At 42.2% G+C, this 26,513-nt stretch overlaps 8 protein-coding genes and 1 pseudogene across 8 annotated transcripts; 4 read left to right on the top strand and 5 right to left on the bottom strand.

The window, feature by feature from the left end:
• The first annotated feature begins 1,265 nt into the window (after positions 1–1,265).
• LOC122622135 (COP9 signalosome complex subunit 7) lies at positions 1,266–9,034 on the top strand. The gene is made up of 5 exons (XM_043800339.1): positions 1,266–1,531; positions 1,588–1,840; positions 8,063–8,283; positions 8,446–8,599; positions 8,733–9,034. Exons 1-5 carry the CDS (start codon positions 1,346–1,348, stop codon positions 8,753–8,755), a joined length of 837 nt encoding a protein of 278 aa, XP_043656274.1. The 5' UTR covers positions 1,266–1,345; the 3' UTR covers positions 8,756–9,034.
• A 1,561-nt stretch (positions 9,035–10,595) lies between these two features.
• On the bottom strand, positions 10,596–11,522 carry LOC122626822 (larval cuticle protein 1-like; the record flags this gene model as incomplete). Its single annotated transcript, XM_043807235.1, has 2 exons — positions 10,596–10,621; positions 11,171–11,522. Coding segments are annotated over 2 exons (378 nt in total), but the record flags the coding sequence as incomplete, so codon positions are not given.
• A 962-nt stretch (positions 11,523–12,484) lies between these two features.
• Positions 12,485–13,083, bottom strand: LOC122626373 (larval cuticle protein 1). Its single transcript, XM_043806616.1, has 2 exons — positions 12,982–13,083; positions 12,485–12,906 (listed from the first exon to the last, which is right to left on the bottom strand). The coding sequence occupies exons 1-2, from the start codon at positions 12,991–12,993 to the stop codon at positions 12,526–12,528; spliced, it is 393 nt and encodes a 130-aa protein (XP_043662551.1). The 5' UTR covers positions 12,994–13,083; the 3' UTR covers positions 12,485–12,525.
• Positions 13,084–14,807: 1,724 nt separating this feature from the next.
• LOC122626416 lies at positions 14,808–15,221 on the bottom strand (annotated as a pseudogene).
• Positions 15,222–15,545: 324 nt separating this feature from the next.
• On the bottom strand, positions 15,546–16,479 carry LOC122626207 (larval cuticle protein 2). Its single transcript, XM_043806379.1, has 2 exons — positions 16,066–16,479; positions 15,546–16,003 (listed from the first exon to the last, which is right to left on the bottom strand). Exons 1-2 carry the CDS (start codon positions 16,075–16,077, stop codon positions 15,635–15,637), a joined length of 381 nt encoding a protein of 126 aa, XP_043662314.1. The 5' UTR covers positions 16,078–16,479; the 3' UTR covers positions 15,546–15,634.
• A 561-nt stretch (positions 16,480–17,040) lies between these two features.
• LOC122626555 (larval cuticle protein 3) lies at positions 17,041–17,435 on the top strand. Its single transcript, XM_043806851.1, has 2 exons — positions 17,041–17,052; positions 17,109–17,435. The coding sequence occupies exons 1-2, from the start codon at positions 17,041–17,043 to the stop codon at positions 17,433–17,435; spliced, it is 339 nt and encodes a 112-aa protein (XP_043662786.1).
• Positions 17,436–19,065: 1,630 nt separating this feature from the next.
• On the top strand, positions 19,066–19,460 carry LOC122626554 (larval cuticle protein 3). The gene is made up of 2 exons (XM_043806850.1): positions 19,066–19,077; positions 19,134–19,460. The coding sequence occupies exons 1-2, from the start codon at positions 19,066–19,068 to the stop codon at positions 19,458–19,460; spliced, it is 339 nt and encodes a 112-aa protein (XP_043662785.1).
• Positions 19,461–21,029: 1,569 nt separating this feature from the next.
• Positions 21,030–21,425, top strand: LOC122626381 (larval cuticle protein 4). Its single transcript, XM_043806625.1, is given in 2 exon segments — positions 21,030–21,041; positions 21,099–21,425. Coding segments are annotated over 2 exon segments (339 nt in total).
• Positions 21,426–22,920: 1,495 nt separating this feature from the next.
• On the bottom strand, positions 22,921–26,436 carry LOC122623167 (probable cytochrome P450 4ad1). The gene is made up of 9 exons (XM_043802152.1): positions 26,241–26,436; positions 25,345–25,454; positions 25,005–25,284; positions 24,285–24,354; positions 24,101–24,227; positions 23,884–24,045; positions 23,549–23,789; positions 23,304–23,486; positions 22,921–23,237 (listed from the first exon to the last, which is right to left on the bottom strand). The coding sequence occupies exons 1-9, from the start codon at positions 26,404–26,406 to the stop codon at positions 23,026–23,028; spliced, it is 1,551 nt and encodes a 516-aa protein (XP_043658087.1). The 5' UTR covers positions 26,407–26,436; the 3' UTR covers positions 22,921–23,025.
• Between the last annotated feature and the right edge of the window lie 77 nt (positions 26,437–26,513).

Here is a 26,513-nt window from a genome sequence, read left to right as displayed (position 1 = left end):
GGATGGAAGCCCAAAGCGAATCTGCAGCCGAGCACACGCAACAGAATCAAAATCACAACAATTTTGTAATGGCTGCGTACTGGCAAATTTGGCAAATCCCATAAAATTTGAGGGGGGAGGGCTTCGCAGTGGGCGGTAGGCAGTAGGCGGTGGGTGGTAGGGGGAAGGGGATAGGCGTGCCAATCCAATTGGAAAAATTGCAAAACAGTCCGGTCAATTTCTGTCGAAGTGTCGGCATTGCAAGGGGCACAGAAAACAAAGCGATACATGTGGAGAATATGCTGCACAATTGAACACTGTGCGGTGGGCACTTTTAAAACGGACGAAGAGTCCTCAAGGCGCTGACTCCCCTTTTTTGGGACATCCTCTGTGTGTATGCCCGAGGGTCCCTGACCTTTAGTTAACTTTTCATAATCGATGAGCTGGCGCATCCCATATAGGGGATGGTCCCACTCACGGCCACTCCCACGCCAAAGTTATCCCCCCAGACACAATAAAGGGTTTTCAACTTTGACCCTGCACCTTTTTATATTCGCACATCCGCCCCTGCCCTCAGCAATAATAACAAGTGTGGCTGAAGCCAAGTTTTGGCAGCCTAAAGTGGCTCAAGGAATATATTTTTTTAGGCCCATCCTGCCGTTTCCGCCCCCTTTTTCCCTTTTTCCCTTGTTTCTACAGCCCCCTAGGGTGCGTCTGTGTGTGCCGCCGGAGTGAATTTGGTGCGAAAAGTGTTTTAAAATAAGGATGCCCGGCTTCAAACATAATGACCAGCATTTCCAAAAGGTGAGTGCAAATGGTTGCCTGTTATTAGGAAAAACAATGCAGCGAACGAGTTGGTATCCCAAAAGAACATAAAATAATCATAAGCATAATGAACGGGCTTGTGTCTGTGGTGAAGCTAGCACGAACTTTAAGTTTTCCACTTACTTTTTTACTTTAGTTTGTTTAAACTTGCCGCCCACTTTTATGGCAACCAGCTTGAGCAGGCGCTATAATAATATGACCGTTTTTGTGTATATCGAGATATTTGGTATTTTTGTATAGGTACTCTACTTCATGTTAAAAATTTAAATTATATATATTCGCTATGCTATATTCAAATAAATACGTATAAATATTCTGCCGTTTAGTTAATAAAGAATAGTTTGTACTTATTGAGCTGATTGAAACGAATTAATTGAATGAATGACGACGTTGGAAATAATAAAATGTATGTCTAGTATATTTTCAAATGCCGGGTCTAATTTATTTAGCAATCAAAGAACGGTCACACTTGGCAGTGTGCTCGCAAAAAACAAAACAATCTCAAAACTCAGAACAAATTAACCAACTTGAAGCTATCAAAATGACGCAGGACATGCTGCTGGGCAACGAGGAGCCGAGCAAGAGCAAGGAGACGTTTCTGGAGAAGTTCTGTGTCCTGGCCAAGTCATCCACCGGCGCCGCCTTGCTGGATGTGATTCGCCAGGCCCTGGAAGCCCCGAATGTCTTTGTTTTTGGCGAATTACTGGCAGAACCATCCATATTGCAGGTAAGCTTATCTATAAAACTCCTAGCAGTACATTTCCTACCACATTTCATACACAGCTGAAGGACGGTCCGGACACCAAGCACTTCGAGACCCTGAACCTGTTCGCATACGGCACTTACAAGGAATACCGCGCACAGCCGGGAAAGTTCATCGACTTGACTCCTGCCATGCAGAAGAAGCTGCAACACCTGACCATCGTCTCGCTGGCCATCAAGGCAAAGAGCATTCCTTATGCCCTGCTGCTCAGCGAACTGGAGATCGACAACGTGCGCCACCTTGAGGACATCATCATCGAGGCCATTTACGCAGGTGAGTTCGCCTAGGTGGACAGTTTGATTGGTTCCAACAATACGACTTTGATGTGTTCTATTTAGTTTAATTACGTTTTTGGCAAAAGCTCATCTTAAAAAGTGTTTTTGTCCACCTCGCAAACGTCAACAAAAGGCACCTCTTTACTTTCGCTGGAACATAATTTCATGGTTCCTAAGATTCGTCGAAACTCAACCACATATATTTTGCTTCTCCTTCCCCTTCTTTGTTACTTATAAAGTTTCCAGTTGAAAGTCCTGCCGTTTTAGTACCAAGCTGATAAATCTCGACACTGCTTCCCTTCCTAGCTTGCATTATTAAATCAAATGCTAATTTTTGCCTACTTCTCATCATGGTAAGGGCACCTCCTTCGTTCAATTCGAATTTTCGAGCAGCTGTTCACCTACGCCGGCAACTCAGCAGCTGTAAAAGCAGTAGCTTCACAAAGTTATGCTGCCGTCAAGAGCCACCCATTCCCCACCATCACGCTCCAACCTCCGCCTTTGGGCAGTGCACTTGATTAGCCGGGACAGCTGGCGCATCCTGGCCAACGAAAACAATTGGGTGGAGAAACGTGGATTATGGTTGCCGACATTCATTAGGCCACTCGGCCTGGCGCCCCACCAGTTGATCCTGCCCACCTCATCCCCGCGGGGAAACAGTTTTTACTGTTGCCGACGTCGTCAGCTGGATGAACACTTTTGCCTCGATGATTTTCTTTTGAGCACACGCCTCAATGGTGGCCGCCTGTAATCAAACTGCGCTCCATAATTGCCACATAAAAACTTTGCTTTAAGCGTAAGGTGAGAATTCACAAATCATGAATAATCCCGCTTTGGAAGACCTTTTGTGGGAATTGGAATCTACTCACTATTTTTAACTTGTCAAAATGCTGCCCATTAGTAATTTTGTGTCTAGGTAAAAATAATTAATTTGATTCGATTACAATATTTAGAATCCTATCAGCGATTCATAGCTGTGCATTTATAACTAAGTAGCAAGTGGTGTTTCTAGGAATCGATTTAATTGGTATATATCCCCACTGTTGCATAGAAACTTGAAATCCATCACTGTGCCCGGCACAAGCTGCATATTAACACACTTTGCACTTGTACTTCCGGACCCATTCTGCATTGTATGTCTGCGGAAAGCCTTAAATCAAACGAAACACCCAGAAGCCGGGGCCAAATTTCGCACTTGGAAACATCGTTCATGTAAGCATACTTAGGGCCCTCAAATGTGGTGCTAAACTTGTTGGTGCTGTTGATTTTTGAGCTTTGGCCTGTGATCTATGGACCGGAACAAAAACAAACAGAGGAAACAGAGGCTGTGTTATACGGGGCTGAAAACGAGCCCTCCAGGATTTTTGGTTAGTGTTCGGTTTTTAGCGGCCCTCGACAAGTGCCCACTCGACGTTTAGAACAATCCAAACACTAGCGCTGAATAAGCAAATAGCGTTTAGAAGATTTTAATGGACTCTAGGCCGTCAAATATGTAAGCAAATAAAGTGACAACTCAACGCCATCTGCCCCATAAATAAGGTTTCCCCAAGGCCCGGCGAGTACTCCTCACAACATCGTCTCACCTGCCCCTCCTAATTGCTTTCCAAATCCAGGCAATGAACGGACAAACAAAATTTCCCGCCCCTCTCAAGATTTATGTTATGATAGCAATCATTAGAGCATCATTCCAGGTGGCAGGAGGGAAAGTGCCAGATGTCTGGCGGAATGCGAAATCATTGCGTTCTATTAGGCGCCGTAATCTGACATCGCAATTTAATGTAGTTGGAAGCGGAACAGGGCCTCCATTAGCCGGCGGGCAGGTGGAGTGGTTCTCTCGTCGCGATTCCAGGTCATCCCATTAGAGCATCATTTGTCTACCGGGACGATGGGGTGGGGATATGGTAATTAAATGCCTTTTACAATTCAAGTTCGCCAGAAATTTCGTTCCATTAGTGAGCCAGCTCTTGGGTGTTTGGGCTTTGTCCAGTGTTTGGGTTACATTAATATTACCTAGATTCATTTCTGATATAATCATAACAAGTAATGACACAGTATTCTCTCTAATTAATTTTTTTTACTTCTAAGGATACTTACACAATGTAATTTGGTCGAATTTGTCCACTAGTTTTTTGCCTGCCTTTCATAGCAGTGTTAAAAAAGTTAAGTAAGTCGTAAAAATTCCTGGAGAGTAAAAAACACATATGAGTGCGGATAACCGCCCCCAAAAATTCTTTAAGCGGGAGTCTCTGGCATCTGCTCCTAAAATCGATCGGTCGAGCATTCCCCACCAGGACAGCCTCAGTGGTTTTCAATCTCCCAGGCATTTTCAAATATTTTCCCAACTGCCTCGAACTAGTTTTTCTGCAATAACTTCCCGGCCCCAGCAGCTGAATGCTGGGAATCGCAGGAAAATAAGCAAAACTGTTTGTACACCCATGCCGTAGCGAGGGTTGTGTGCGGAATGCCACCGAGTTTCACCGAGGATTGCACCCTCGCAGTTGCCGTGTCGAGTTGCTGGGATTTACAGAATGTGTCGCAGAATGCGCCTTCTTGATTTTAGTTTTTTGGCGCACTTCTTTAATTTCTTTTGTGTGTCAAAGAAAAGTTTCGCATAATTCAGGGTGCTTGAGAGCGGCTTGTGAACTAGCTTTCCACCAGGCCGGGGGATTTGCAATTCTGAGAGAAGTGGGATGAATTTGTTTGGGGCGTGCTGCATGCACGAGGAAGTACCAAAGCGCTGGCCACTTGTGCATAACATTTTCTGAGTAGGCCGCAAAAAGTGTAAGCCTCTTTCGCAATCGGTTAATTAACACGGTTCCAATGGCGGGAACACTGCATGGAAATCGGCTTTTATCCTCTGAAAAGCTGTTACATCAAAGGCCAGTTTACCTTAATGAAGAAGCCGCGACCTTGCCGCAAAGCCGAATACCCGAAAGCGACGCAGTTCGGAGATAATTCTCGCCCTAAATCCGGACTTGTGCGTCTCCCCGGGACCCGCCGATTTCACAGCAGCTTCTGATTGCATAGTTTCGGCGTCAGGGGCCCATTGCAGTGGATTTCCTAAAAAACTTTGAGAAGGGAGAGTGTTTGTGGGTGGCTGCGCTGAACACTTTGTCAGTTTTAGGTGAAAACTTTTCACCAGCTATGCACCGCCTCATATTGATGGCACGAGTTTCCAGCCCGCTAGTTTGCAGTTCCAGAGGAGTATGGCTCAGAGTTCCCAAAACGGCTGCTCAGAGCTGTATAAATATCTGTAAATAAGTATCTTAAATAACTATTTATTCCTATTTTTATTTGTACTGCGCACGCCAGTTTCATTAACAATTAAAAAAACAATGTTTAAATCAGTACATGGATTTTGTTTTCTTGTAAGAACAGTGGCTTGTACATAGTGCCCAAGTCAATGAAATTACTTTAATGAAAAGGGCTTTAATAAATATACAATTATTACTGGAAGCCAGCTAGAACGCCAACACTTTTTTTTGGGTGCTCCTTTAACACATTTTATCTTGTGCCATTGTCCTTGCCTGCTGCTGTCGTTCGGGTTTGTGTAGAATTTCAATTACCAAATTCAATTTTTCTGGGGAAGGTGGTAAGCTGTTTGACGAGTTGCCAAACCTGTCAGCAACAGGTCACCAGAAAACGGGACCATCCTAATGGATTCTCAACTTTTTAATAAACAAATGGTATGAACTCAGGTCCTATGACTTAAAAGGCTGTATCCTAAATCCTGGCTTGTTTGAGAGACCTTTCCAAGATCGTTGCATATTTATTATAAATCTATCTACATATCTAACGAAGATCATGTAACTAAACCGTTTCCGACCCTTTCAAATCACATTTATTCTTAATAAGGAGAACTTGTCATATAGCCCTTGTCGATATAAAAGTCGAGGTTTCGGTATCTACTTGCATATAAGCTGAGATATGTGGAAATATATGTATGGCTTTTGCCATACCTTAGCTATACAAAAAAAGATTTTGAAGCCATATCCATTATGCCCTACATGCTGAAAGATTCGTAAATCCATCTTATGAGCAATCATGTAAGCATCACTAGGTGGAGCTCGTGTGCAGTCCTGGAAATATTCACTTTGCTGTATTACTGCGAGTCGCAAGTATAGATTAATACCAGAATTTAAATGTTTTTATAAAATCTATAATAAACACGTCTGCTTCACTTGTTGTAAGCCCTCGCAGGGGTTTACAAATCCGTGTAAATTGTCTCTTCGGACTACGTTTGTAAAATCGTTACATTCGTTTCATGGCAACTTTACATTCAAACGCGTTTTTTCCGAGTCACCGAAAGTACACTCGCCGTGGTGGTCACATTCCTGGAGGTTTTGTACCACGGACTGCGTTTTTTTAACGCTTTCAATCATCTCCAGATAGCCACAGCCATTGGATTTTCATCAGCATTTGCCACAGAACCACAGCCGTCGGCGGTTTGGCATCATCGCCTTCTGCCGCTTCGAAGATTCATTCTGCTGTCCCTCAACGGCTTTTTCCGCAATTTGTGGGCGAAGCAGTAAGCATGATTGATTGCCCTGGCGTTGAATTTTCCGCACGCGACAGCAGGCGCCCACAGTTTTCACATGGCTGAAAATACAAGACACATGTCAACGCCGGGAACCACAGGCAGTTTACAGCACTTGTGGCCAAGGCGTCGCGCAACAACGAAATCCGCAATTCCCCCATGTTTTCCAAATATTCGAGGAGTACTCGAAGGCATCAAATCAATAAGCATTTTTGCGCCAACTCTCAAGCTAATTAAAAAAGTGTCTGACAAATTGTCAACCCAAATCGCAGGTCGTCTGACCAAGTGGATGAGAGAAATTGAATCTTCGGGCGAATTCCCTGCATATTTGAGTGAATATTTATGACGCAAAGTCGGTGCCATAAACACAGAAACTTGGTCCGCAGACTTCGTCCCCAGTCCGAGGTCGCCTTTCCGGGGACTCGTTCAAGGACACAAGTGGTCGTAAAGTCAAAGGCAAAGAGTGCTCAAGGACTTAACTAGGGCTTAGCCATGGCCAAAAGCGGTGAGCGGAGAGGCGGCTCTCACTTAGCCACTTCCTCGGCCGAGCAAGTTAAAGCCTCGGGCCATAGTTTGCATCGGGGCAGAGGATTTAAGTACTCGGGACTTTGCAGCTGGGACTCCCACTCCTGTCGGCACGGATGAAAACAATTCCAGATCCGCTTGCCGTAAATTGTAATCCCGCAGAGGAGCTACAAACTAAACGACGAACGACGATTTCAAATTAATTACTCAAACTACTCTTGATGTCGGCCATCGCAGCAGATTGCATTTCGGCTTACGCCCGCTGGGCAGTGTATTTGCCAATTGACTCAGAATACAAAGCTAATCGCCCCAAAGCCACTTTGCTTTGGCTTAAACAGATCGCCCTGAAGTATTGAAAACAAAAGTTAATACGCTGGTATTTGATTACACACTGTGTGTGACTCGGTCACCACAGTATTTGGGCAACACTTGGGATGCTGCTGTGCGGATTTGCGGATTTATGGAACCCGGCTTCCATTTGCTTGATTATAGCCAGTTTCGTTCTGTTGTATTTGCGCTCATCTAGCTGTTTTCTAATCAGTTTAATTGATTGAGAGTGTGCTGTGTGGGAAAAAGGTGGCGTGATTGATTGCGCAATGCGCATCCGTTTTCATAGCTGGGAAGGAAATTATCATTAAATTCGGAATTGTAAATAAGCCAAGTGAATTTTCGGTGTATGCTTTTTCTACCTATAAGCTGCATAAATAATCAAATGCATTGAGAAAATATTGAAATTCAATATTTTGCAGCCTTACCCAATTCGTAAGTGGGCCCCTCGTTCTTGTTAAGAATGGATTTAACTCCACCCTTTTTATTCCCATACTCAGCTTTTGTGAACTACTTGTTTTTGGCTTAGCCCATTCAATGGAAAATGGAAATGTAAGGATACTAAATGCCTTTTCCTTTTTCTGCAAGACCATTTTCCAGAAACGCAAGCCTCTAGCTCAGTTACTATTCCACTGTGAACTATTCCATTCGTCCATAGGCATCCCAACAAACTTGTTGCAATGGCTTTCAATGCACTCCAGAGCTGCTACTTAAGGCTACACTTTGGCCAACTTCAGGAACTGCTCGCTCCGTGCAATTAGTCAAGAAAAAGTTGACAACTTGGCTAGGAGGGAGAAAACTCTCTAATTTTCCTTTTAATCCTTCACGCAGACATCATCCACGGAAAGCTGTTCCAGAACACACGCATTTTGGAGGTGGATTACGCCCAGGGCCGCGACATTCCGCCGGGATACACTGGCCAGATCGTGGAAACACTTCAGGCGTGGGTCAACTCCTGCGACAGCGTTTCCAACTGCATCGAAATGCAGATAAAGTACGCGAACGCAGAGAAATCCAAAAGGCTGATGAACAAGGAGCGCGTGGAACAAGATGTGAGTCTTCTTATCTAAATTCCTTTATTGACACTACGAATTTTGGGTAAACCTTATATTTAAATCTCTAAATGCGAGCTCAAAAGTTTTAAGTTCGACACTATAACAGCCAAAGTATCAGATTTCGGATTTAATTTTATTTGTCCACTCTATTCCGCCTAGCTCATCAATCTTAAGAAGGTATTAAAGAGCCAGACCTCGGACAGCGATGAGAGCATGCAAATCGACACCCATGGACCGGGAACCAGTGGCGGATTGGGTCAATCGGAGCTAAGAAAGAAGCCCTCCAAGCTGAGGAATCCACGCAGTGCGGCAGGTGAGTATCGCAGCTTAAGAGGAGGAGAAATCTCTTTGGAGAACTTCCCATGCTCCGTCACAAGCTTCATTACAAAGCCATTAGTTAGAAACATTATCATTAATTGTCTTTCCTCTATCCTAATCCGTTGCAGTTGGCCTCAAGTTCAGTAAGTGAGATGAGACCGGTCGGGCGGACGAGAAGTCAGGATCTGGTTCCAACGCAGCCAGCCGTTGCCCAAGGTCGCAGCAGCAACTCCACGCGGCACCTGAGGGGCGGAGACCGCTCGGCTGTCGGAGGAACGCTAATCCCATCAAAACTCAGTTCGATTCACCAGATAAATGCCGGCTGTCCTCGTGAGGGATTCCATAATTAGCATCAAATTAATCGCCACTAAATAACAATACAAATACAAATACGAAACCTGTAATAATAGAAACCATACGTCAAAATGCACATTAATTGGACTATTTATTTATCCACATCTGCGCGATTGGCTCTTTTAACGGTGATGCCATTGTGATTTGTGGCCATTAAAGGCGGGCGTTTAATTAATGTCAAAATAACTCGGTATTAGACAAATGTTTACTTATCACATACATACGTGTAAACACAAACGTTGCGTGCTGTGGTCTTTTAGTAGCGCATGTGAACATATTTTCATTTGGTTGTTATATTTGCGGGTAATTGCGGGTAACCTGCAGCAAATTGAATTTATTTGATGGGAATTCTAATTTGCACTTGGACTGATGATCATTTTTGTACTGTTGTTTTCGTTAAATTATGACAGCACATGGTGAGTTCGCACGCTTTTGATTCATCGCCGGATGATTAGCCCGCCCACATGGAAATACGCACCATTTCGATATTAACAAACCATTTAGTGAACAATTAATTACAACAATTGCAAAAATGCGAATATGTGTTTTCGCGGAAACCGACGTGCTACCCGACGATTCCTGCTGCCTGGAGCCCTGCTCATTAGGACCCCCAAGTTGAGTCAAACCTTGCAGCAATATTAGAGGCAGTTTGTTATTTGCTTTCCCCACATCCACATCCCCAGAGAAGTGATAGTGCTGCGGAGAAGTGAGAACAATAACGCATTCTGTCAGATGTGCAAAGTACTTCCACCATAAGCACGGATGTCTGCTGGCAATTACTTAATTACATTTCATGCTTTTGTTTCTGGGGAAAGCGTCTGAAGCCACAGAGTGTTTTTTAAACGAATGGAAACCACTCTGCTGGGGAAGCTTGCAAGTTGTTAATTTACATGTTTGCACTCAATATGGAAATTTGTCGCACGTTTATCAGATTGCTGCCTTTGTTGAAGGAACACCAGTATAGCAGAGCGGTCGAAACTCATTAATGGCGCAAAGTTGCAGTATAGTACTTTCATTTTATAAACGAAATAACTACACATGCTTCAATTTAACCCCTCCAATTGGTTACATTTTTCTATTTGCTTAACAATATGGTGATTTTTCCTTATTATTTTATGCAACCTTAAAATGTAATGCTATTTTCAGTTAACCTGCTTAACCCAAGCATACCCTATAAAACCCAAACTACAAATTACATATATGTATATACACCTTTGGTTATGGAGCTCACAGTCATGCCCCTTCATTTGGGATTCACTCAAATTGTTTTCGGTTTGGGGTTTTAATGGGAATCGCCTACCGGATCTCAACTGGTTATGTTACTCAGAACATTGTTATTGAAAATAAGAACAGTAAAAATTATCATTTTAACAGCTTGGTGACAAATTTTGGCTTTATGCCTTCTCAGTTTTTAGATTCACGCTTTTTGCCATTCAGTTCCAAATCTAATTCTCTTTAAATCTACATAGGCAATCGGGTTTGTGCCGTGATTACCAATCGAGTTGCTAAAGTGGCATTTTCGACAGACTATTGAAATATAGGGCAGAATTAAGTTATTCATTATTCAAAAATTTTCAGCAAGCTAAATTAAACCGAATCAGCTGTTTTACAGTAAACTAAATAAAGGCCAAGGACGTTTATTGACAGACCTTTTCGATGGAATCTGAAGACGGTTTCAAAACGGTTTGGAAACTTACAGAGGAGTAAACACAACTTAATTCTAATGTTGTTGTAGTTCATCCGCAGTTGAACCACCTACAAATATATTATAAAATAATATATTCTACAATATATAATATATTCTGAAAATATAAGATATCACATGGGTGGTTAAATCACCAAAGTTACTATTTGAAGGTTGAGGGAGACAATAGACGTATTAGGAGTTAGGAACTAATTCGTTACCAGTTGCGTTCCAAAGTGTAAATGGATAAAGTTCTGCCTAATGAAAAAACATTTAAAACACATGTACTCTAATAACAACAAAATGAACACATTAGAAGTAAATCATCTGTAAGTTAAACGGGTAGGACGTGTTTAAAGCCGTTACAGTTGTTTGCCAAATTCAAAGTCAAGGTTGCGAACTGGTTTCTGCCGTTAGCAATTCCGAGTTTTTTACAAACATTAAGATTATTTAACTAATAGTTAGCTATTAATTTTACTAATAGTTTAAAAGGTATTTGGGGAACACTTTTCAAGTAGATTGTGATACCCGGGTGATTGTACATGAGTGATGGTTGTGTTGGGTTGGACTCCAGCCAGGCGATGGCTTTGGCGACGTCCGGCGGCATTGGGGCAGTAGTCGGGATCCAGCCCCCCGGGAGTTGGTATTCGGTCTCATCGGCGATCCACCCGAAGTTGCCGTGGATGTTGCCATGGACGTCTCCGCTGGCGGCCTGCTTAGTTCCGTTAGTGGTATGCAGACTGGTGTCGAATCCATCGGTACGAACGTCATCGGATCGGAAAACGACATCGGCGTGGACATCCTCGGAAAGCCCTACGGAATGGGGTAGTGGGGGTTTGGCCACCGCCAAACTAAAAACTGCGCAGAACCTCACCTGAAAGAGGGACAATAGTTAGGGATCGAATAGGTAGGTTCGTATCCTCTCGTTATTCACAAGCATGATCATTTCTGATTCTGTTTTCTGTCTGGTCGAGAAGGAATGAGAACTGATAACTGATTTTGGTCAAGCATTAGTGCCACACAAACTGAACCCATATCAAACCGCTACGTTTTTGCATTCAATTGGTGCTCAGTGTTCTGCGTTGACTTCGCGGATGATGACCGATGATAAAAAGCATCATCACATTCAAAATAACGGGATATATATTTGCTAAATAAAAAATCAAATGAATAAGGGGGCAATCGGATCGTGTGGCATTGACCATTGATCTCCTTTATCAATTTTCCTTGTCAATTACAGTTTCATTACAACTCAGCTAGTGGAAGTGCGAACGAGAAAATTTCAACATATCAGCATATTGAAATTGGCAAAATAATTTCAAAAAGCGCTTCGTCTGTCTCTGGAACGGATATGCTTAATCTATCAACTTTCTAACTTATATAGTTTCTGAGATCTCGACGTTGATACGGACGGATAGAGAGACGGACATACCAGATCGACTTAGCTAGTGATTCTGATCAAGGGTCGGAAACGCTTTCTTTTACCTGTTACATAATTTTTAACGAATCTAGTATACCCTATTACTATACGAGAAGCGGATTAATAAAATGAAAATAAATCATGTTGCTGAAACAAACTTGAACTTCTGCGTCTCTAGAATCTTAAGGCACGTAGATATCAATTTGCTCGTTCTTATTGCTTCCGAGGTATCCGGTAATGGGTATTTTGACTCCCGTAGTTATTTTGATCTAGAATATATACTATACATTCTTCGTAGGGTTCAAGTACTTGAAAAATATTTCTGCTAAGAACACAAACATTTAATTACTGCTATAAGCATGTGCATGTATTTTTTAAAAGTCCAGAAGGACAGCTAAACAACTACTTCGATATGTTTCGGGAGAACAGTCCGTGGAGTGGTCCGGGATCCGGGTGACGAGTCCTAGTGATGACGGGGATGCTCGGGTGCTGGGGGGTGGGACTGCAGCCAGACAAGGGCGCGGGCAATGGCCTCTGGGATTGGAGGAGGAGTGGGGATCCAGGCTCCCGAGGGCTGGTATCCGTTCTCATCAGCCACGTACTTGACGTCCACGTGATCGCCCTCGGGGGAGATCCATCCGAAGTTGCCGTGGATGTTGCCATGGACATCACCGCTGGCGGCCTGCTCGATTCCGTTGGAGGTGTGCAGACTGGTGTCGAATCCATCGGCACGAACGTCATCGGATCGGGAAAGGACATCGGCGTGGACATCCTCGGAACGTCCTACGGAATGGGGCACTGGGGGATTGGCCACCGCCAGGCCGAAAACTGCGCAGATCATCACCTGAAGGAGAGTATAGATCTGAGTTAGGGATCTTACCATATAGGTGGATTCGTATCGTATCCTGTTGTTACTTACAAACTTAAACATTTTGGCTGATTTCTGTCTGGTTGAGAACGAACGTTGACTGATAACTGATTTTGGTCGAGCAGAGCTTTTTTATATGATCGCCACCCAATTTGAACCCATATCAAAACGCTACATCTTGCATTCAATTGGTGCTCTGAGTTATGGGGTGACTTCGCGGATGCGCCCACATCCATTAAAAACATCGTCACATGGCGAGAGCTTAGCAAATGCCAAACAACGGGATAAGTACTATATATAATCGCTTAATAGATGCTAAAATGAAACAATCGCATCAATAAGGGGCAAACGTGTCGGGTGGCATCCCAAAGTCCAAACCAGTTTGACCCGCCCCTTCATTGAGTCCCCTCTATAAGCTTGACTTAGCTTCGCCAAACCGTGAACCACTTTTGCAGTGCCATAAAGACTCCATTGACTACAAAGTATTGCCGACTTCTTAGACTCGATGTTTTGCAGTACATTAACTTGAGTCTCTACTTTGACACCTTGACCATTGCTTCTCTTTATCCATTCCTCTTGATGGTTGCGGCTAGACTTTAAGCAAATTGGAGTAAGTTTTATATTTGCTTGTACATGCCAAGCGCCTTTTTTTTATTTTTTGTATTCTATTTAAATTTGCTAATAATCAATAAGAGCTGATCAACTTAGGGGGCTAACGACCCCATATAGTTTTTAGAGTGATACTTAAAATTATTTGCGAATTGTTTAAAATTGTTTGCGGTTATGGTCAACCTAATGTGAATATTTATTTACATATCCAACTTTTTAACATATGTATATGTAGGAGCTGGCCAAGCTTATTGTTCAGATCATTTAGACTGGAGAGATCTCTCATAAATTTTGATAAAATTAATTTTTACCTCGGCAACTGTAGAAGCTGAAGATTGTAAATTCGGATTAGAATGACGCCCACAACCGTAAATTCTTTGAAATTAGATTTCAATACAGCAACATTATTATACTGTACATTACTGTAACGCCCACAACCGTAAATGTATTTGAGACGCAGCGCACCCACTTTAGCGCCCACAAACTGCCCAACATTGTCATGCCATCAATTTCCAAAACTTATTTAATTTGACTTCACTGTTTTTTTTTAGCAATTTCTATCCAGATGCCAACCACGTTTTTAATATTTAGGTAACACTCTCACTAGCTAAGTAATAATTTCTCATTCAAGCTTAAAAAACTCTTTGATTTAAAAATATAACAGCTTAGAACGATTTCTTTTTCCTCGACTATCAGATACCCGTTAATCGAGTGGCCATAAAGATTTGGAAAAAAAGGGGAAACGACTCTATCCAACATTGAAATAGGCAAGCATTATTATTTAATAAGAATAAAAATTATAATCCTAATAGAAAACGCTTGAGGAAAATGTTTTAGACGTGTCGAAAGAAATTGGTAAAACGATTAATAAAATGAAAACATTTTCAAATAATGTGGGCGTTACAGTTCTTCTATTACCATTAGAGTGGATGAGGCAATCTTCTTAAACAAACTTCAAACAAATTATCTAAAATTAAAAAAGAGCCTTATTATAATTTACTCATTCTTATAGTTCCCGAGGTCTCCCCGAGTATTCGGTAATGGTCATATTGACTCTCCTAGTTATATTGATCAAGAATATATACATACATATGTACATCATAGGGTTCAAGTACTTGAAAAATGTTTCAGTTAAGAACACAAACATTTATACTGCTATAAGCATGTGCATGTACTTTTTTGAATGTCCAGAAGGACAGCTAAACAACAAGGGCGATATGATTTGGGAGAATAGTCCGTGGAGTGGTCCGGGATCCGGGTGACAAGTCCTAGTGATGACGCGGATGCTCGGGTGCTGAGGGATGAGACGCCAGCCAGTCGAGGGAGCGGGCAATGGCCTCTGGAGTTGGAGGAGGAGTGGGCAGGCGGTCGCTTTGTGGCTGGAATCCGTTCTCGTCGGCCGTGTAGCTTACACGGACGTGCTCGCCCTCGGGGGAGATCCACTCGTAAGCTCCTTGAATGTTACCGTGGACATCTCCGGTAGCCGAAGCAGCAGAGCCGTTGTCCAAGACCACCTTGCTCACAAAGCCATCGGCTTGGACGTCGTTGACCAGCTCCTTGACCTAAGCATTCTCGTTGGCGGCCACAAGGGCGATAAGGGCGCAGACAAGCAGCTAGGATATTCCGGGATTACTTATTGAACTGACCGGTTTCGATCTCCTGGTACTTACGATCTTGAACATTTTGAATTGGTTAGATTGTCAGACTAGAGAACTCGTGAGACTGATGCCGATTCGGAATCACTTTCGGCTTTTGTTCGCTTATACGCACTCCCCACGAAATCCCCAAGCTGATGCAACCCGTTTTTAATTAACATTTCGGCCAGCATAGGTCTCGATTGGTTTTACGGACTGGTTCAAGTGACATGCTCGGAGGCGGTAAAATTTGTCTGCTGCACTCTTTTTGATCAAGAAAATATACATCCTTTATAGGGTTCAAGTACTTGAAAAATATTTCAGTTAAGAACACAAACATGTATACTGCTATAAGCATGTGCATATATTTTTTTGAAAGTCCAGAAGGACAGCTAAACAACTACTTCGATATGTTTCGGGAGAACAGTCCGTGGAGTGGTCCGGGATCCGGGTGACGAGTCCTAGTGATGACGGGGATGCTCGGGTGCTGGGGGGTGGGACTGCAGCCAGACAAGGGCGCGGGCAATGGCCTCTGGGATTGGAGGCGGAGTGGGGATCCAGGCTCCCGAGGGCTGGTATCCGTTCTCATCAGCCACGTACTTGACGTCCACGTGATCGCCCTCGGGGGAGATCCATCCGAAGTTGCCGTGGATGTTGCCATGGACATCACCGCTGGCGGCCTGCTCGATTCCGTTGGAGGTGTGCAGACTGGTGTCGAATCCATCGGCACGAACGTCGTCCGATCGGGAAACCACATCAGCGTGGACATCATCGGAGCGGGAGACTGGGGCCAGGGCGGTAGCCACTCCCACAACGGCGAGGATCATCACCTAGATAGGGAAAATGTTTCGAGTTAGATGGCGAGTTCATAATTATTCTGTGAGCCACTTACAAACTTGAACATGATGGCTGATTTCTGTCTGGTCGAGAACGAACGTTGACTGATAACTGATTTTGGTCGGGAGAGCCTTTTTATATGATTCCCATTTCGGTTGCTTCCAAACGAATTGCTTATTACTTTCTGGGCCAAGTATAAGTTATCGCGTGCCCATGATGCCAACAAAAGGCAGGGCCCATAAATTCTCAACTTGTCTCTGCGATACAAATGTCAAAAAACAAGTCTTAGGCTGCTGAATTGATTCCGAAATGAAACATGCTTCGGTAGAAATTTTGTAGGGGCGGTGCAGTACGGGTTTTTGGATTTTGTGCTCATTAATGACGTTTGAAGTTAACCAAGCCTCTATCAGTGAAGCCTGTATTTAATTTTGTAGGTAACTAGACTTCACTTGAAATGTAATACCGTGTATTTTATAAGTTTGACAAGTGACAATGAAATCATTCGGTAATGATGATAAACAAACGATTCCGCAAGAAATACTGCATATTTACATACGCGTTATTTGCCTATGCTATCAAAATTTGATGTTTCTCAATATTTTGGATGCCACTGTTTAATTTGAAAACCCCGCAAAGCTTTTGACCAGAGTTGTCAATGCGGCACACATAAAATTAAACAATTATTTGGCACCGAAAACTATGCTATGGTATTGCCGGTAAATGACAAAAAATTAAATTTTAAACTGCTTAATACTTGTGCAGTTTCTGGTCCGGTTTGCTTTGTATATCGGTGAGGCTAAGGCGAATATTTTGGATGAATACCCAAGAATGCTCATCTCCTAATGAAAGTGGTCAAACCATCTCAAAGTCAATTAATTTGCATCACAGACGGTTTTTATTATATGCATCATATTGAATTAATTATAATACGCACATTGCATCAGCTTTTGAAGATATATAAACTCCAATTTGAGCATAGATTGTCATCAGTCTTAGAAGATTTCTAGTCCGACAATCCACACAAATCAAAATGTTCAAGATCGTAAGTATCCCATGAGGAGCATCGGCACTTCGCAATCTAATCCCGGATTATCCTAGCTGCTTATCTGCGCCCTTGCCGCCCTGGTGGCCGCCAACGCCAACGTGGAGGTTAAGGAGCTGGTCAACGATGTCCAGGCCGATGGTTTCGTTAGCAAGTTGGTCCTCGACGACGGATCTGCCTCCTCTGCCTCCGGAGATGTCCACGGAAACATCGATGGCGTCTTCGAGTGGATCTCCCCTGAGGGTGTCCATGTGCGAGTGAGCTACAAGGCCGACGAGAACGGATACCAGCCCCAGAGTGACCTGTTGCCCACTCCTCCTCCGATCCCAGCAGCCATCCTGAAGGCTATCGCCTACATCCAGGCTAACCCCAGCAAGAACTAGGTGAACATGAAAGATTGGAGACAGCTAGGTTGAGACTAGATTTCTCTCTCCTGCTGTTTTAAATATAAGAAAGATGTTATCGAATTCGAAAATAAATTATACCTTGCAATATAAACCATGTACATATTTTAAATCACTCAGTCAGATAGTTTGAAAACGCTTCTGATAATATAATGTCGTAGAGGGTAATATTCAAATTTACGTTTACAATTGCACAAATGCCCCCGTGTTTTAATAGGAATCAAGTACAGTAATGACCAAAAATAGCAAATGCTTATAAGCCGATTATCACACTAGATTCGTTGAAAAGTATGTAACAGGCAGAAAGAATTATTTCCGACCATATAAAGTATACATATATATTCTTTATCAGGATCAATAGCTGAGTCGATCTGGCCATGTCCGTCTGTCCGTCCGCATGAACGCTGAGATCTCAGGAACTACAAAAGCTAGAAGGTTGAGATTAGTCACATAGACTCCAGAGACATAGACGCAGCGCATGTTTGTCGATTCATGTTGCCACGCCCACTCTAATGCCCACAAACCGCCTATAACTGCCACGCCCACACTTTTGAAAAATGTTTTGATTTTTTTTTCATTTTTTTATTAGTCTTGCAAATTTGTTCTCGATTTGTAAAAACTTTTTTTTTGTCACGCCCACTCTAACGCTCACAAATCGCCAAAATCTGCCTAGCCCACACTTTTGTAAAATGTTTTCAAATTTTTCAATTTTTTTGTTAGTAATGTATATATCTATCGATCTGCAGAAAAACTTGTTGCCACGCCCAATCTAACGCCTACACACCGTGTTAAAGAGCCTCCTTCGCACTTTCACTAGCTAAGTAACGGGTATCAGATAGTCGAGGAACTCGACTATAGCGTTATCTCTTGTTTAATTTGTTTATAAGTCTGGTAAGTTTCTATCGATTTGAAAAAAAAATATGCCACGCCCACTCTAACGCCCACAAACCGCCAAAAACTGTCAGTATTGAAATTTCTCTTTGCACTTCCACTAGTTGAGTAACGGCTATCAGATAGTCGGGTAACTCGACCATATTGTTCTCTCTTGTCTTTTATTTTTTCGAATTTTTCTATGGCAGCACATGAAAGAAATTTGCTGGAAAGTTTAAAAACTAAGAGACGGCTGTTGAATAATCCGTTGATTCTAATCAAGAATAATATATGTTATCAAAAATGTCTCCAAACTTTTGACTGAAATCAATATACGGTCTGTAAGGGTATACAAATTTTATCAATGCGGCACACATTAAATGAAATACTTATTTGGCACCAAAAACTATGCTATAGTATTGCTGCTAAATGACAAAAATTTAAATTTTGTACTGCTTAATACTTGTGCAGTTTCTGGTCCGGTTTGCTTTGTATATCGGTGAGGCTAAGGCGAATATTTTGGATGAATACCCAAGAATGCTCATCTCCTAATGAAAGTGGTCAAACCATCTCAAAGTCAATTAATTTGCATCACAGACGGTTTTTATTATATGCATCATATTGAATTAATTATAATACGCACATTGCATCAGCTTTTGAAGATATATAAACTCCAATTTGAGCATAGATTGTCATCAGTCTTAGAAGATTTCTAGTCCGACAATCCACACAAATCAAAATGTTCAAGATCGTAAGTATCCCATGAGGAGCATCGGCACTTCGCAATCTAATCCCGGATTATCCTAGCTGCTTATCTGCGCCCTTGCCGCCCTGGTGGCCGCCAACGCCAACGTGGAGGTTAAGGAGCTGGTCAACGATGTCCAGGCCGATGGTTTCGTTAGCAAGTTGGTCCTCGACGACGGATCTGCCTCCTCTGCCTCCGGAGATGTCCACGGTAACATCGATGGCGTCTTCGAGTGGATCTCCCCTGAGGGTGTCCATGTGCGAGTGAGCTACAAGGCCGACGAGAACGGATACCAGCCCCAGAGTGACCTGTTGCCCACTCCTCCTCCGATCCCAGCAGCCATCCTGAAGGCTATCGCCTACATCCAGGCTAACCCCAGCAAGAACTAGGTTAACATGAAAGATTGGAGACAGCTAGGTTGAGACTAGATTTCCCTCTCCTGCTGTTTTAAATATAAGAAAGATGTTATTGAATTCGAAAATAAATTAAACCTTGCAATATAAACCATGTACATATTTTAAATCACTCAGTCAGATAGTTTGAAATCGCTCCTGGTAATATAATGTCGAAGAGGGTAATATAAAAAGATTAAAATATAAGGAAGATACGTTTACAATTGCACAAATACCCCCGTGTTTTAATAGGAATCAAGTACAAACTGTGTTATACCAAACAAGAAAATATGTGTTCAAAAAACAACCAAACTATACCTTTTTTCTGATATTATCAATTAATTATCCGACTGTTCCTATATCAGGTAAGTACACATTATGATAAAGACAACTTTTTTGTTATATTTTTTTTGGGAATGTTTCTATGCATGTTTTCTATGCAGCACTTGAAAGAAGATTTTTTGGAAAGTTTAAAAACTAAGAATCGGCTGTTGAATTATTGATTCTGACCAAGAATAAATATACTGTATATTATCAAAAATGTCTTTAAACTTTTGAATGAAATCAATATTCGCTCTGAAAGGGTAAAAAAAGGGATTTAATTTTGGTATTGATATAGGCTTTCTTATTTCGAATATTTAAGTTGACATGTTCGTATATGAAGAGCAATTTCGAATTAAATAGGGTTTTGTAAGCTCTTAGATATGGATTATCCTTCTGTATTATTTGTTAATTATAGTTAAATATATAAACACAGAGCTCCCTGAGGATCGAATATCAGTCACAATAATAATATGATAAGATCTTTTAGTTGTTTTTTGGGAAATGTATGTCCAAATATTAAACGAATTGCATTGGCATAGGATTTTGTAATTATTTTATTGAACTTTTGAAAGCGTTGTATGAAAGCATACGCATGAATTGTATACATTGTGTTTTTCTAATCCAACGATAATCCAACGGTATAGACTTTAAAGTTATATTTGCTTATAAAACTAGAAATAAGTGTAAATGGACACTGTAAAGTTGATATGATACACGCGTTCCCAGTCATTTCTTTCATAGTACATCAAAAAACCGAAAATTGCTCCGAAAAGTATGCTGGATTTACAAGAGGCTGGCAAATAACGTTTAGTTTTCCATTTAATTTTAACCTCCTAATTAAACACATTTTTACTTTCACCAGCTCAAATAATATTTAACCAAAGTTATTCGAGCTGTCTGGAGTGATTCGAAATTATCAGAGTAAATATTCCGGAAGGAGGAGGTGGATTTTGACCTTTCCGAGTAACGCGATTCTTTTTAGAATAATTACGGTAGCAATTTGCATAGACAATAGAAAGCAAAAAGAGTGCAGCAGACGATTTTTATCGCCACCGAGCATGTCACTTGAACCAGTCCGTAAAACCAAACGAGACCTATGCTGGCCGAAATGTTAATTAAAAACGGGTTGCATCAGCTTGGGGATTTCGTGGGGAGTGCGTATAAGCGTATAAAAGCCGAAAGTGATTCCGAATCGGCATCAGTCTCACGAGTTCTCTAGTCTGACAATCTAACCAATTCAAAATGTTCAAGATCGTAAGTACCAGGAGATCGAAACCGGTCAGTTCAATAAGTAATCCCGGAATATCCTAGCTGCTTGTCTGCGCCCTTGTCGCCCTGGTGGCCGCCAACGAGAATGCTTAGGTCAAGGAGCTGGTCAACGATGTCCAAGCCGATGGCTTTGTGAGCAAGGTGGTCCTGGACAACGGCTCTTCTGCTTCGGCTACCGGAGATGTCCACGGTAACATTGACGGAGTTTTCGAGTGGATCTCCCCAGAGGGCGAGCACGTTCGTGTGAGCTACAAGGCCGACGAGAACGGATACCAGCCCCAGAGCGACCTCCTGCCCACTCCTCCTCCAATCCCAGAGGCCATTCTTAAGGCCATCGCCTACATCCAGGCCCATCCCAGCAAGGAATAAGCCATCGACACGACCAGGACCCAATTTCGGGAATAAGGTGCAACTCCAAGTGACCTTGTTCTCTAACCCTTAGAAGTTAAACAGCATGCTGACATTATAAGTTTGATTATCGAGTTATAAAATAAATTCGATACTCTTTGGCAAAAAGTATATTTGGATGCGGTCTAAAATCTGTGACGGGAGTACGAGTTACCTGGGCCGCTGATTTATTTTGGTAGAGACAGTAAACGCTTTTTCAGACTATCACGAACTGCTTGGATGTTACCTTATTGATCTTAGCCAAAAGTAACCTGTTTAATTAGCGATACATGAAGTGGAAACCATCAAACTAGATTTGGGTATAATTTCAGTCTGCTTTATTACAGTTTTAAATGCAATAAAATATTTCATTAAATACATGTTATGGCTGAAAGAAATATAACCGGAATAAGAGATGCTCGCTTGATTCTGTTTGGCAGGTCCATTACATTTACTCTTCATCTATCGTGTAAGCTTGAATCACATTGTGAAAAAAGCAGAGAAAGAGCAGAGTTTTCAAATTGTTTGATATAATAAACTAAACACCATTCGAAAGTGTTGCCGTGCCTAATTAGACCGCCTTAAGAGCGCTGGACGTGGAAATCTGCTGAAACAAACTTGCGCTGCATCACTGCAATCCGAATACCTTATCTCAACCAGCCAAAATGACTTGAATAGTGATCCTAGTTAACACAGTTTTCAATCAATTAATATACCCTTTACATTTAAGAGTAATGGATATAAAAGATAAGCAATGAACTTCTAATAATAACAACAAAGATTGATTTTAGAGCAAATATACCTTATATAATAATATAAATAAAATTGATACTAAAGGTGTTTATAAAGAAAGTACAAAATTGTTCTGTAAAATAGCTGCAGAATTTTGTTTATTAAAGTGTAAATGCACTCGCCATTAACATGATCAGTATTAAAATCAGACATTAAAATGTTATTTCAATTTAGCTAAAAACGGGTATTTTATAAACGGGTATCAAATAGGCGAGACTCTACAGCGATCTCTCTTGTGTTTTGATTCTTTAATAGTCTCTTTCTAATTAAGCCCAAGTTTTTGAGTCACTTTCTATTTCATCCATAGTTTTTAGACAAATAGTAGTTCACCTAATTGAGAGACCTATTTTCGGAAACATTGTTGTTATAAGCATATGGAACGTAATAGATTGATTTGTCCAAGGTTTGAACAGGTGTTTCTTAGCGGCTGAGATCTGCACATCCCATTTTTATTGGTAGTGCGAACGTAATTCCGACTTGCAATAAAATATAAGCCGAGCTGGTGATCTGCTCGAAATTAATATTATTTAACACCGAATAAACAAATGCATGCAAATTAACATGAAATGCTTGCAAAGTCAGCTTTGATAATTAGCAAGGAAATAATGATGAGAAGTTTTCGAAACGGGTTTTAATGGCCACAGAAATAAGAATCGTGTAGAATAGTTTTCGTATTTGTATAAAGAGTAAAAGCTTAAATTAAACCAATTTATTTTGTATTGTGTCTAGTAAATGAAGTATAATACAATCAAGTAATAAGGTGGCTTTTTGTAAAAGTGGCTGATTGAAGTCATCGTCTTCTAAGCCTGATCTGGATACCATTTTCAGATTTAAGCGTGACACGAATATTCAACACAGGATCGTACTCGCTCTGAGGGACACAATCCTCGCGGGAATGATCGTTGATTCCCGGAGGAAGTCCATCTACAGCAGGCAGAATATTAAAGCGGCGCAGCAGCTGGGAGATCAGAGCCTTTATCTGGTAAATGGCAAACTTTTCAGCTGCATACGAAAGCGAAAAATAATATTAATTAGTGAAGTTAACTATGTGACCCAAGAAACACTAACCAATGCAGCGCCTTGGACCTGCACTAAATGGAACACTCTTGAAAGCCTCGATGCCCACGTTTCCAGTCGGGTTCTCGAACCTCTCAGGCCGGAATGTGCAGGGATCGTCGAAGTACTTTTCGTTGTAGCCCATGGCAATAAGGCACATGATCACCGTGGTGCGCTTGGCCACCTTGGTGCCATCTGAAGGAGTCAGGGATTATAATAAGCTCTTTTACAAATCCCATATTTTGGGCATCACTTACTGATATCGATGGGCTTGCGGTTTGTTCGAGCAATCAGTGGGACAGAAGGATACAAGCGCAGCGTCTCTCTGACAATCAGCTCTAGAAAATGCATCTGATCCAGTCGAGCCAAGTTCGCCTCCCCCGATAAGTTGTCGCCAAAGATGCGCCGCTGTTCCTCGACAGCTTTTTCCTGAATCTCCGGGTGACGGGAAAGCGTGTACAGCGTGAAAGATATTGCAGCGGCTAGGGGATCGTGGCCCTATATAAGAAGGTTGACTTATAATATTTCTGTCATATGCACTAAATACTAAATGTTTTTTGTATATTTCCAGATAAACCAAGGTGTTACGTACCGTAAATATGAAAGTGGACATTTCCTCGATTATCTCGCGCTCCTTGAGAGCTCGCCCATCGAGCTTGGCGGTCAGCAGGACGTCCAGGAAGGGTTTGTTGATTGGCTGGCCCTGATGGCACGGGTTTTCCGCAGCCAACTGCTGTCGCCGTTGCGAGATAATCTGTGGGATAGCTTTCGAATTATTATAATTCTGGCCATATATTTGCTGAATTTACCCGATTCAGTTCGCTGCGCAGCAGCGATAGAGCCCTGCGCTGCTTCATGTAGTAGGAGGTAAGGCGGAAGAGGGCGTCGAACCGCTTCACGATGCTGAAGGTGCGCTCCTGAACCACGTCGCATAAGCTGACAAAGGAAAGGGGAATTAAGAGCTTAGTCCTGAGACTCCGTAGATGAACTTACTCCTTGATGGCGCCATGCAAATCCGAGGGCTCTCCATTCAGCGAGCTGCTGTCCAGGCCAGTGGCGTTTTCTGTCGGAAAAACAGAAGACATGGTGTAGATTTGCTGATTTCAGCTGAGTAAATGAACCTTAACGAATCCCGAAAAATCTCAATAAAATACCAATGGGTAACTGAAAATTCCTCTAGTCATTTGCCCCACAAAATACAGCAGAGTGTGTATTAATGGGGCGAGTGCCTCGACCGCAAAACTTTCCGCCCGCACAGTCTGCGGCACTTGTGTCCATCTCCTATGCAATAAATCTTATTTATAAAACGTTCATAATAAATTACAAAAAAAAACAGAGCGAAGCGCCCGAGGAGCGAAAAGCGGCCGAAAAAACGACTTGACAAATGTGTAAAGTTTGGCAATAGTACACATAGAGAAAAAGTAAATGCCATACAAGTGTACGATAGACCAAATAAGGGCATATAATCTGAGGAGATTTGCAGATATATATTTTGCTAAAAATTACAAATTTGAACTTTTTAAGTTGAAGATATTCTTAGTTAATAAGAAGTACTTTTTTATGCATATATCTAAAATGGCAATGACTTACGTGACAACTACAAAATTAAAGCGCAAGGATAATAAATTTGTAACAACGTTTTTTGCGGTGCACATAAAATTGTTCTGAAAAATTGCGATGCCAGGTTCAATAAACAAGTGCACCCCCACTTACCACACACAATATCCAGGGTACACTTAGCCACCAACTCCTGGGCATCGAAGACTTCCTGCGTACCCGACAGTACGTCGAGTTTCTGGACGAACTGTCCGCCCGTTCGGTGGACCACCCGCAAGTAACCCTCGATGGCCGAACGCTCGAAGGCAGGGACGTAGAGCTTCTGGTGCTTCAGCCAGCGGGCACCGGAACTGGTGAGTAGGCCATCGCCCAGCCAGGGCCTCAAAAAGGAGTACAAGTGCTCCTTGTACAGCAGTGATGAGCTCGACAGGATGTTCTGCAGGGCAAACATAGGTGGATGGTGGATGGTGGATGATAGGTGCGGTGGGGGACTCACCTGAATTTCCGCCGGATCACTCAGCATCATGTGGTACTGCAGGAAGACCAGGGAGCGAAATCCCTGGAAGTCGTATTTTCGACAATATTGCAGGACCTTTTTGGGGTATTCTGTGGAAGACAGATAGAGTTGATGAGCCCCCCACACTTTAGTTATCAGCCCCAAAGCCCTAGTTTGCGGAGCATATCAGCTGCAGTTGGGAAGAATATTCCGAAAAATTGGCTTCAAATTAATTTTTGGTAGTTGCAATCGATTTGTTTTGCACTTCTGCTTTTGTTACTTTGCCTCTAAAATGTTTGCCAATCTATATGGGTTCAGGTAATCAAATTACTAATTGAAGTCCTGGACAAACAATCACAGTATCCGAGAAATTTTACATTTTTTCAAACGTTTTCTTTAAGCCGTGACAGAGCTGGCATGGCTAAGCTGGCATAAAAATAACAAATAATAACAATTCCATAACAATGTGCGGCTCTTGCCAGTCCATATTGAAATGGAACCCCAGCCGAGCAGGGAAGCAGAATTATATCATCGAAAGTATAGTGCACCATCGCTTCTCCCCTGGGCATTGTGCATTTGAAATGATTACTTTGGGCACGTGCAGGGAAGGGCGGAAAACAGGACCGAATTTATTCAGCTGTGCGAGGAAAGGCACTCGGGAAATGTGCACGGAGCTTGATGAAAGCTGTAGCAAATATTACAATAAATAAGTCGAGGAAATCAGTACAATCCGAGATGAAATCCAAATCCAAATGTGCAACTCGATACCACCGGGAAATGAACGCATTGAATCGATGCCAATTCCCTGGTTCTTGCGGATTCGGTCAGACAAGCGACTTTGGCATTAAACGTTGAACAGTTCATAAATATAGGCAGGCTATTTGGCCAGTACTCACCGGCTGGCTTAAGACCAAACTGGAACAGATTACCCACGAAGGGGTATGGCGTGGGTCCTGGGATCATCTCCATGATGCCAGCCATGTGGTCTATGTAGTTGAATATCCTTACACCCTTGAACACCAAAATGGTGCCCAAGATAATGGCAATGGCTATTAGAAACATAATGCCGCCCAACTGTTCTTGCTCGCTTTGATGTCCAGACTGGTTTGCCGTAACTTTCGCAGATTAGTCGGTGACCAATTTTTGGCCGATTATTCCGTTGATAGCTT

This window comes from Drosophila teissieri, chromosome 2L (genome assembly GCF_016746235.2).
Source record: "Drosophila teissieri strain GT53w chromosome 2L, Prin_Dtei_1.1, whole genome shotgun sequence".
NCBI classification, from domain to species: domain Eukaryota; kingdom Metazoa; phylum Arthropoda; class Insecta; order Diptera; family Drosophilidae; genus Drosophila; species Drosophila teissieri.
Note: the sequence above shows the minus strand (reverse complement) of the source record. Positions and strands in the feature narration are given on the sequence as shown.